At 44.6% G+C, this 12,147-nt stretch overlaps 1 protein-coding gene across 2 annotated transcripts in view; it reads left to right on the forward strand.

Moving 5' to 3' along the window:
* Positions 1–12,147, forward strand: part of Prkca (protein kinase C alpha) — a 410,921-nt gene that overhangs the window by 280,377 nt on the left and 118,397 nt on the right. For both annotated transcript variants that reach the window (XM_052759458.1, XM_052759459.1), the window contains 2 exons: positions 6,558–6,669; positions 10,438–10,566. In XM_052759458.1, coding sequence (XP_052615418.1) covers positions 6,558–6,669; positions 10,438–10,566 — 241 coding nt within the window. The remainder of the gene's footprint in view (positions 1–6,557; positions 6,670–10,437; positions 10,567–12,147) is intronic.

Consider the following 12,147-nt stretch of genomic DNA (forward strand, 5'->3'; position numbering starts at 1 on the left):
GAACGCATCAGATGGTGAGAACAGGGAATTTTCCTTGGTATTTAGAGGAAGCAGCTTGGAGGAGCTGCACAAGGAAGTCACGCCCCAGAGCGCCACTGGATTAAAAACAGCCTGGCCCAGGAACTCAGAAAGCCTGACCCTGAGACCTTCAAGGACAGGCATTTGGGTTCTCTGAGAAACCTCCAGGGCATGAGGGAGAAATTCAGATATGGGTAGAAAATGCAGGATGGGATCACACACACACACACACACACACACACACACACACACACACACACACATACACACATATACACACACTGGCCAAAAGCTGGCCTTCCTTACTCCTCAGATTCTCAAGAAGGGCATGTGAAGTGTCTGCTTGCATAGGCCATCCTCATCTCCATCCTTAACAGCTGCCTGCCTCCTGCAGCTCAGGGAGCATCCATTCCTCCAGAGGCTTTCCTCTACACAAACACAACTAGAGCACACTGCCTTCCATACAGATACAGAGTCCAGAAAGGAAGAATCTAGTATGTCCAAAGCTCCATCAGCATCAAAATCTGTCGTGTACAGAACTAAGGGCTTGTTTTTAACTGATTTCAGAAGATGATGATGATGGAGAAGGAGGAGGAAGTCTTGGAAACATCTTGATAGAGATGTTGAGAAGGCTTTCCAGGGAAAGCTGATTGAGTTACTATATTTTATAACTAAGAAATAAGATACAGGCTAGCAGATGCTTTCAATAGAACTTGCATTTTTTTCCATTGGTTGTTTTTTGGAAAGGAATCCAGATTTAGATTTGTGAGTGAGATTTCATTTGTGCCGATGAGAAGCAGTGTACTCAAAGCCTCCGTTTTTGACGCAGCTACACATGCAACAGACACTTCTGAGTCAAGCATTTGCCTGGTCTGTTATAATGTAATATCAGACCTGTGATGCAGGACAGAAGATTTTATACTCCCTTCAAGTAGAGGCTGCCTCAAGAAATTCAAAGGAACATTTACACATGTTTCACTCAAAGAAAAGGACTTCTAACCTCGTTCGTAGTGGAGTTTACTCTATAACAGGCCCTTCTTTATGTGCTGTGACCAAGCTTACCACACCTTACCCATGGAATGGTTTTCTCTAGAACAGCAATTCTCAACCTGTGGGTCAAAACCCCTTTGGAGGGTCGAATATATCCTGCATATCAGATATTTACATTACAATTCATAACAGTAGCAAAATTATAATTATGAAGTAGTAACAAAAATAATTTTACAGTTGGGGGGTCACCACAACACAAAGAATTGTATTGAAGGGTCACAGCATTGGGAAAGTTGAGAACCACTTCTCTAGAGCCTTCGAGCAGAGCGTGGTGAAAGTGCATTTCTGTTAAGATGTAGTTGCTTTGCTGTGTAGTTGGTGAAGGTAAGAGACAAAATGACGTTACAGGAGAGCTGGGCAGACCTTTGGACAGCGTTGAAATCACAGAGACACCTCCTCTGTTTATTTTGCCTGCTCACCTTGCTTTCCAGAGAGCTCAGAGATAAAGGTCATACTTAAAACTTGGTATTCCATCTTAATTCTATCACAGTTACTAATTTAGCAGTGTCAGTTCATAGCTCTCCTTCTTCTGTTTGAGATTGGAGTGTGTTTGTGTGTGTGTGTGTGTGTGTGTGTGTGTGTGTGTGTGTGTGTGTGTGTCCTCCCAAAGGAAACAGTGGTCTTTCTTACTAGCCCAGTATGAGCTGCAGCAGGTAGAATCCTGGTGGCTGTGGCCGTGGAAGCCATCACAAGAAAGGGCATAGGTGAGATACATTGGGTGCTGCTGGAAGATGAAGGTGCCAGGGCTGATGGATGTGACAGAGAATCCCAAAGCTGCTGAGGACCCAGGGACCTGCAACACTTGGACAGAAGCACACTCAGGCTTCAGGTCCCTCTGTGGCTGGTACCTCTCCACCTGGCAGCCCGGTGCCTTTCAACCTACCCATGACCCAGCGCGGCTGCACACTTGGCTGAGCCCTTGGTCAGCCAGAGATTCAAAATGACTTTGTTCCAAAGAACTGCTCACAGAGGTTGAGACACAGTGTGTATTTCCTTTACTTAGAGAGAAACTTTCCACTCCGACTTTTGACTAGATCTTTGGAGTCACCCTCCTCAACCCCTTCACGTGAGATCCAGCGATTACGCATCTCGTGGACAGGAAGCAGATGGTCCTTGGCTGTTGTTCTACCCAAGTTCGTGATATTTGCTCAGCAAACAGGACTGTGTTCCCTCCCCAGTACACAGCATATTTAATTCTTAGGTTGTACAGTGAACGTCCTCGTGTTATAATTACGCACAGAAAATCTAGAGACCCCAGGATGCCTGCAGTCAGCTGGTGGCAGGGCAGCCGTGGCGTCCCCACTCTACTAACACGCTGTGGTTATGTAAGATGTTCTCACTGGGGAAAGCTGGGTGAAGAGCGTACGGGAACAGGCTGTACTAGTTTTGCAAATTCTTGTGAGTCTTAAATGATTTTAATATAAAAAGGGTTTTGTTGGTGTTTTCTTTTTCTAAATATCAAGACAATATTGAAGAGACCATCTAGTACGGTTGTTTCCAACTTTAATTTTAGCACAGCCTCACCTCTTCCTCCTCCACCCTCAGCAGCACTAGGCACCTCCTGACAAGCTCAGGGCTCTGTAAAATCTCACTCAAAACCCTAATCCCACCCATAATGGTCCAGGATCCCGATGAGGAAACTGAGACCCAGAGAAGGCAAACGCATTGCCCGTCAGTGGCTGTGGCAGAAATACAGACAGCCTGGAAGGTTTCCGCTCCAGCGGCTTTCTGTGAAGCGTGATGAGTCCCGTTTAGGTAACAAGGTATTTTCTCCCATCAGACCTGTGAGATTCGTTCCACTGGATGAGTTTTCGTGCTCGTGCCTCCCCTTTCTGTGCAGGCAATAGCATCATCTTGACCTTTAAGTTGGGACCATGCAAGGCGTAATCTGGACCACCAAACAGTTTCAAATTCACCACGTGGGGTGATTGCCAAGGAGTTTCCTGGGAGGGCTAGACTTGGAGTTCAGGAAGCAGGACTGAAGAAACATCCTCTGCCCAGCCTCTATTCTGAGCACCAGTGAAGGCTGGAATCACTCTGCTCTCCGATGCCCCCATCGCACCCCACACCACGGAAGTATTTTAGAGAAACCTTGGGCATCATGAAGTTTACTTCTATGGCTAATACAAGACAGCTTCTTCTGTTTGTCCAACCCTCATCAGGTTGCAAGCCTTTTGCATATGCTCATATGCTGCTGGAGTTAGCTTGAGCACATATGGCCACCATCATTCATAAGCAGGATCCAGGGCCACACATGTACTTGGGATAGTAAAGGACTCTGGGACTTGGTGCCTCTCCAGACCCAAACACAGGAAGTGGGAGAAATGGCTTCCTCTCTTTCCACATCTCCCAGCAGTTAGAACCTGGAGATGCCGCATGGGTGTCGGATGAGTAAGAGTTAGGTTTTTCTGAAAAGTGAGGCCTGTTGCCCGTGTGCCACATCAACAAAAATCTGTGTGACAGTCAGCTGGCAGGACAGCCTCCCGCGGGCCGACTGCCCCGTGCATCCTCCGGAGGGTTTGGAGTGAGCCGCCACTCCTGATTTACTGTCAGTTGTTGATGCCACATTTCTGCAGGGGACCTGGCTGCTCTCTTCCCCCCAGCAGCTTCCTTGCCCTCCACATTGGAGGACACAACCTTCACTGTCAACACGGGTCCAGCTAATTGGTGCTGATGCTGGCCTGATCCTGCAGCATTCTGCCCCACGTCGCAGACATCAGAGAAACTGATCAGCTGTTCTGATGTTGGAGGCTGCTCTTCACTCCATCGTCAGAGCCTTTACTAGCTGGGGAAAATACTCCCACAAGGACATGAGATACTCTATAACCCAAGAGGGGCCTGTAGAAAGCCAGATAGTGGGTTCCTTCAAAAGCATTACTAATCATGAGCCAGTGAGATGACTTAGTGGATAAGGTGCTTGCTCTATGCCTGAAGACTGGAGTTTGATCTCAGGAAATCACATGGTGGAAGGAGAGAACCAACTCCCAGAAGTTGTCATCTGACCCTCACACATGCAAGGTGGCATACACAGGCGTGTACTCACACTCACACACACAAGTACACATGCACACAAAATAAATGAAAAAATGAATTCATTAATTTAGGATAAAATAATATTGCTGGCCATTAACACATGTATTCAGCTGCTGCTGTCAGGCCCTACTGTCTATGAAATGGCCTTCTAAAGCAGTGATTTCCAGTCTTCTAAACTTGGGATAATCTTCAGGAACAGAGCAAGTGACCATATACCTGCAATCTCACTACTCAGCAGGCTAACAAAGGGTCTTGTGTTTGAGGCCAGCCTGCACTACATAGTGAAATTCTGTATCCAAAAAGAATGGGAGAGAGGGGAGGAGGAAGGGGGGACCACAATGGAAGCCCCTCTCCAGGGTTTCTGACTGTGGGAGCATCTAGGCCCTGTATTTGCGATCACACTGGCTGATACCCCGCTGTGTGAAACCTGTTGCCCCAAAGCTAGGATGAGCAAACGTTCCTTATGGCGGTTAGGTAGTGAATACAGTTGGCTTTGTGGCCCATTCCCTCTCTGTTACAAGTGTTCAACTCTGCCACTGTAGTCACAGAAACCATGTCACTGAATGAGTGTGGCTGCATTCCAAGAATATTTTATTTAAAAAACAGGTGGTATATCTGTACCTCTCCCTCCCTCAAAAAAAAAATGAGGTACAGCTCTAGAAGTTAAGAAGTTAAGGCAAAAACCAGGCCTCATTCTGGGTAGACATCTGAAAATTTGCATAGTATGAATCAGGTGGTCAGATCCCAGCTCCAACATCTATAAACCATGTAGCCCTGGGAAGTCATCACCATCTCTGTAAAATGAGGGTAACGATATTATAACAAGAGACAATGAGACGTGCTCACCTTTATCACAGCTAGTGACACATCTCTGAGTGTTTGGCTTGCTGTCCTTTAAATTTTTTCTGCATGATTAAAACATTCCAGAATTTTCCAACCTATGCCTCTAAAAAGGAATCATAACCATTATTTGGGATATATTCAGCTTGGGTTCTGGGTTCCAAAGCCAACCTTAAGGAGTCTCTTATAAAACCAAACTCACCTTTGGAATCTGTTAGACCTCTGGTGCCCAGGTGCCTTAGAAAGTCAAAAGCCTACCATGTCTTTCTTTGTGACTCTTTGCATGTGAGCAACACTTGCCTCCAGGAGAGGCCCAGGCTTAATGGATCTTCACGGGACTCCCGTCTCCTTTCCCTCTGACACTTTGCCCCTCTGTACTCTCACAGTGTTTCATGGGGATGAGACCTGTATGTTCATATAGAGTATGGCATTAATTTGCAGTTCAAAGAGCACACAAAGATCTTTTTGCTCAACCCTCTTCATGAAGGAGCTGGGGGCTGAGTGTGGTGGTATGAATCTTTAATCCCAACACTGAAGAGTTGAAAAGTACTGAGATAGGAGGATTGACAGTTCAAGGCCAGCCTGGACTACATGTGGAGGGGGAGAAGAGGAGGGTAAGGAGGACGATGAGGAAGGAGAAGAGGAGGCGGAGGAAGAAGCAGCAGCTAGAACCAGCGGCCAGAATTTTTTCTTCTCTGTCCCCTGCACACTCACCCTGCATTTGGACAGCATTCTGCTAGGGTGTTCTTCTAAGCAGTTTACAAAGGTTGGCTTTTTTGTTTTTATTACAACTATATAAATTAGGTGGTACTGACTTCCCAGTGCAGATGAGACAGGAAGAACAAGCCATTTTATCCAAACTGATGCTTCTGAGATGTATCAAAATCCAGCCAGAGACTTTAGAATCCAGGTCTTTGACTCACTGTGTCATGCTGTATATAATTTATATATCTGTGAGCTGAAGAACAGGAACCTAGAACAGCTTTCTGCTTTCACCCTCACACTCTGTTTAGTCTACTAGAGAGAGCAATGAGCCTGTAGCTACGCTTGGGGAAGGGCTACCCCAGTGGGTTTCTGGTTGTCATCTAACCACTGACATTTCCCCCAGACAAATGCACAGAATCTTTGAAGAGAGTACACAATCCAGAGGCCCCGTCAATCTCAGGGTGTATCTGATTCCACAGCCTATCAGGATTCTGGAAGACAAGAGATTTCCCAAAGGATCCAGATCCCAGGTCATTCAGTTCAGCTTCACAAAGATACCAGACACTTTATCTGTTCTGTGCCACAGCCCTGCTAAGTGTTGAGGGAACAGGGACAGCAATGGTTTGAAGCACTGACATGCCCCCTTCCAGACCTTGATGATGGTAAGCTTCAGGTGACCGCTTTCATGGAAACCTTGGCATTGGCAGTATATAAAATGATATACTTTAAAGTGAGGGAACATGAGTATGTGCTGTGTTAAAAGACACACACACACACCACTCCTCTGACTCTAGGGAACAATAAACAGGCTGGAACTAGCCAAACTGAGCTATGAAAACAGGGCATGAGCTTGGCTTAACCAAACTACCGCCCTTTCATACCTGAAATGGGTGTTGTTCTTCTCCCTCCAGGACCCCAGGAGCAAGCACAAGTTCAAAATCCACACTTATGGAAGCCCGACCTTCTGTGACCACTGCGGGTCACTGCTGTATGGACTTATCCACCAAGGCATGAAATGTGACAGTAAGTAAGTTTTCTTTTCCAGTAGATGGCCAGGATCTGCAGCTCGTGTCTGGGTTTGCTCAGTGCCAAGGTTTCGGAAACTACTCAGCAGCAGGTCACCAACAGAAAATTGGTTCAGATAAAGACCAGGCTCAAAAAAATGGTGACTTGCTGTCTCCTCCGGGTTCTGGTTTATTAAAACTACTTACTTGTCTAACTTTGAGCACCCCCCAAAGTTATTTGGTTTTTAAATGAAGTTAGTGGGTACTGTCCCTTTTTCAGTGTGTGTCTGTATGTCTGTGACTGTGTGTCTGTGTGGTAGAAATCTTCAATCCCTGTAAAATGCAGGCTAGTCAAACCCCACAGAAGACTCCCCACCTCCAGATTCCACATTTGGTTGGCTTCAAAATAAGCTAAGCAACCATAGTCATTATCTTCCTATGTCTCTAATTAGTGGGTGGACTGTGGAAAAATCCAGCAGGCTTCTCCTTAAAACTGAAGCTAAAGTGAGCATGAAAACCAGGGTAGCATCCTGAGCTCACTCACCCCGCCCATTGACAAACTGATGGAATCTACAGCAGTCTAGTTAGGCATAGCATCGCAGAGATCCACTGACATAAGGACAGGATGTCATTTCCCTCCTCCTCCTCAGTCCTGTGTGCATCCTTATCCAATACCAAAAGGCAAGAAAAACTAGCCTCAGACACTTTCTACTTTGCTAATTCTCGAGTGACAAATTTGCCTGTGCTAGATGCTTGAATAAAAATGTATACTTTTAGGGCATGAAAAGGCAGCTACCAAGCCCGTATTAATAAGTGTTAGGAAAACACCAGCATGTTCTCATTTATTCCTAAAGACTAGATTGACCACAAAGCTTTGTATCCTGCATGGAGAAAGCACAGTGTTTTGCCTAAGTTAGGATATATGAACATTAGAGCTGTGGAGAGTCTCTCAGAGCCCAGGGTTTGTTCAGGTTACCCAGCTGTGCAGGCTAATGGCCTTATCATCTAGGCCAGCAGCTCCTGTGCTTCAAGAAACCTTCAGATTCCAAACACATCATTTTCATCATTTTCAGTGTTTCTAAAAATGGTAATCCTAAGTACATTTGTAAATGTATTTTTTAGCTATTTTAAAACTTGGAGCAGGGCTGGAAAGATGGTCCAGTGGGTAAAGATGCTTGCAATCAAGCCTGACAATCTAGAGTCAATCTCTGGAATCCCCATGATGATGGAAAAGAACAGATTCCTATAGATTGCCCACTGACCTACACACACACACACACACACACACACACACACACACACACACACACACACACTAGCACAATTAATAAGTGTAAAAAAAACATGGAGCAAAAATGAAAACTCACGTGTGTGATATACATGTCAACCTTGACAGAGTTAGTAAGAGTGAGAAGTTTATATTGCCAGCCCTACTCAGGAGGTGGAACTTGCCATCAAGTTCCCCCATCATATGCACTCCACTGAGAAGTTTGCTGAGTGAGGAGGTGTGTCTTCCATACTGTTCCCACTTGCATATTCTCTTCTGGATGAAGCAAGGATTCTGGGTGCTGTGTCATTTTAATATAATGCAGAAACAGATGAATTGCCTGAGATGCTTTCTAGCCCATTTTCTGGGGCCGTAAAAAAAAAATACCTGAAATGGGGTACTTTATGAAAAAGAGGGGTTCATTTCATCTCAGAATTCTGGAGGCTGAGAGATCCAAGGACAAGCACCAGCATGTAGTGTAGGCCTTGTTGCTACATCAGAACATGGTGGAGGGCCTCTCATGGAAAGCTAGACTGAGATGCTAGCTGAGATCTCTCTTCTGCTTCTAAAGCCATAATGCCACCATGGGACTCCCTCTCAACCACACTCATGGCCTCATGTACTACTGCTTACCTCCCAAAGGCCCCACCTACAATTGCCATTATTAGGAATTTTGGGGGTGAACTTCCCAGCACACAAATTTTGGGGGAGGCATTTCCACCATAGCAGACATTAATTAGCCTCCCAAACCACTCATTTAGGGTTTTGAGACCTGGTTACCCTTGAATGTCTTTGTAATAAATTATCTTCATAAATCTGAATTTAGTAAATAAACTTTTGACAATAGTGTCCATCTGGTTTTACATATTAGGATTCTGCTTTAGATTTCGTTTGGAAAACATGGTCTCTATCACTAAACAATCTTGAAAGCCACTGACCCAAGCCATTACTTTTGTTGTTCGTTTTGTGTTTGTTTGTTTGTTTTTAGCTCTTTTTTCCTTGGTCTTTGGGGCATCTAGGGTCCCTCCTGGAAGGAGGCGAATGGGCTGATGGCATCAGGATCCCAACCCTACCTTAGCAGAGATGCAGCCATCCCTGTACACACCGTGTCTGTTGTCTGACTGTAGTCTGTGCACAGATCCACCTGATGGGGAAAAGCTAGCCACCACTGTGACAGTCAACCCTGGGTTTGTAGGGTAAGAAACGGGATCCGAGGGTGCAAATGAGCTTCCCAAGGTGAAAAGCCAGTTCCCGGTAGAGCCAAAACCAGAGCACACCCCCGTGTGTGTTCACCCCACACACACCCTCCATGTTACCCACAGTCCTTCTGAGGCCCTGGCATTATCATCCTTAAATTTCACTTGTGCCCAGGTACCTGAAGATAGCTAGGGCTTGTTTAACCCAACTGACACAAATAGCTCAACTTCTCAAGGGTCTTCTTGGCTAAGCGAGGCCTATACAGCATTTTGAACAGGGAGCTTTGTGAACAGAAGCCTAAAGGAATCCACATCTGTGAAGCCACTGCTTATTTTTTTTCTTGCTCTGTTATTACCCAGTTTTCAGTATTTAATTGTAGCAAATAGGTCTTATTTATGACTTTTTCAAAAAACAAAAGAAATGTTACCATGTTGGGATTAAACACCAAGAAGGAAAGGGGTAGTCTGGCCCTGCCTTGAATATTGCAGGTTAATCTTGTTAATATCCCAGGGAGTGTGGGTGAGGAGTCTAGGAAGCCCGAGGTAGGAAGAGGGCGGAGTCAGCACACCTACACAGCCTTGTGTTTGTAGTCAGCCCTGGGGTTCCTTCTCAGGGTTTCTTTGGTTCACAGAAATAAGACTGATCTTTTTATATCCTCCCGCTGCCTCGCCTACATAATGTCAGCGTAAGGAATGGCTTATGCCAGGCATGTATTTGTTTTACTTGGATTAATATTTAAATATTTGAAGACAGGTTTAAAATATCAAAACATAAGTTCCTTTTTTAGGGCAACATACCTACACCTTCTCAAAAATACCAAGTTACTTGATGGAAAGAAATTTTTTTAGTTTAACTTTTTTTTAATTTCCTATTCTCAGCCCACAGATTGCTACTTTCTTGGTGGCCAGCTCAGAAAGGCAGAAGGAATTCTCTGACAAAAAAAAAAAAAGTATCCTCTGTAATAAATTTGCATGTTGCATACCTGTGTGTATATAAACTATTAAGTAGTTAGTCTGAGCTCTGTCCACATTTACCTGTGTAGATTTTGTTAACTATTTGAAATAGTCACAGAAGAACAATGTGGGTTCTTTTGCTGTGTAGAGTCTGAATAAATATAAGATGGATATTTTAAGGTTATTGTCACTCACAGAAGGAAGCCTGTACAGAAAGGGACATCTGCTAACAGTTCATATCACCAGAAACATTATAGCAAGGTATCACATTAGAGGAGAACCATTGCCACTTCTATTCAGATACCAAAACATGGAGGCAGTGATGTGAGCCCATATGGCCAGCCTCACCCTTTGCTTTTTTGATTCACAGCCTGCGACATGAATGTTCACAAGCAGTGCGTGATCAACGTCCCTAGCCTCTGTGGAATGGATCATACAGAGAAGAGGGGGAGGATTTATCTGAAGGCCGAGGTCACTGATGAGAAGCTCCATGTCACAGGTAAGGCATCGTCCAGGAGATTCGTTGTCAGGTAAAGGTCAAGGTGCTGGCAAAGCAGGGTAAAGCTAGACTCTCAAGGCGTTTACCACTAATTATTAATACATCCTATGAGAATGCTCTGTACACAAGGATTTCCAAATACTCAAATGTCATGTAAAGTCTAAACCAACCTGCAGACGTGGGTGTTCTGACAGCATGGTCACCATTTTCTTCCCACCATGCCTGGGACAGGACAGCCAGCTGATCAAAATGCTAATGGTAAGACCAGAACTGGGCCAGGGAGGACAGATAGGTGGAGGATCTCGATGCTCAGTGGCCTTGGGCAGTTATGACCTGAAAATCCATCTCAGAAATAATACAGCCACTCAGTGTCTCCCATGCTTTCTGTGTGTCAGGTATGATGTCAGGAACTTCATATATGATATTCACTCCTCTCTACACTTGATTATTAACCTCATTTTCCAGACAAGGAACAGGGAGTTGGAGAGCTTACAGCATTGCAGAATTAATAAGTGGGACACCAAAAGGAACGCATTTGCCTCTAAACTCTCAGTCTCTAATTGTCATGCCATATGCATCCTCAACCAATGGCCCAGCCATGGTGGAGATTTCTTCTCCATGGGCTGTAACACTCTTTACTGTGTGTGGACAGGCCCTGTCATAGTCTGAATTTTCTTCTGGTTTTTCCAGGCTCACTTTTAGTGCATCAATACTTTCAACAAAGTTATCCTGGTATCTTGGTGGCCTAGGACCTAGCCTATGACTTCAACATGTCCTAGCCTCTCTGTGCCATACTGGGGACTGAATCCGAGGCCTTGTGTTTGCCTGTCAAGTGGTTTACCACTGAGCTAAACCCCAACCCTCCATGTCAGTTTATGTTTTAACTCTCAGAGAACAGTCAGTGCCTTGCTCTTGGGGAGTACATGTAAGCTCTTTCATTTCCACTCATCGTTGTATCAGGAAGGGTTTTATATTTCCATTTGTATTTATGGCTTTTAAGCTATCTAAGTGTTGGAAAGACTGACTTTAATGATATTTACCTATAAGCATCAGAATACATGATTTAAAAAAGACACAGGAGAGATCTGTTGAAGAAAAGAAGAAAATGGAAAGAATTCAGAAAAAGCTTTCTTTGGGGAAGTCTCTAGAGTTCAGAGAGGGGTTTTTTGTTTGCTTGGTTGGTTTTATCTGTTTTTTCTTTCTTTCTTTCTTTCTTTGAAAAATAAGCATATTTTCCCCAGAACTGTCCTCTCAAGTCAGAATCAGGGAAGTTAAAGAATTTTGAGGTGTTGTTCTGAATATCTTCATGGAGGATATTTTTAAGACAATAGCTTTCACCTAGACTTCCCTTCTACGGGGTCAATACTGTCACCAAAGCTGTCACTCTACCTAGGGAAGAAGTAGGGCCAAGAGTGGTGAGTTTCTGTGTTAACTGCCACCTACTGCAAGAAAAGTCTTCTCCGATGAGGGCTGACCAATGCACTGATCTGTAAGTATAGCAGTATGCCATTGGGAGGCGTTGTATTGTTATGTACGTTTAGGAGAATAATAGTAAGTATCTTCCTATGTATCCTAAAATCT

This window comes from Peromyscus californicus, unplaced genomic scaffold (assembly GCF_007827085.1).
Source record: "Peromyscus californicus insignis strain IS unplaced genomic scaffold, ASM782708v3 Scaffold_3__1_contigs__length_106647218, whole genome shotgun sequence".
In the NCBI taxonomy this organism is placed as follows: Eukaryota; Metazoa; Chordata; class Mammalia; order Rodentia; family Cricetidae; genus Peromyscus; species Peromyscus californicus.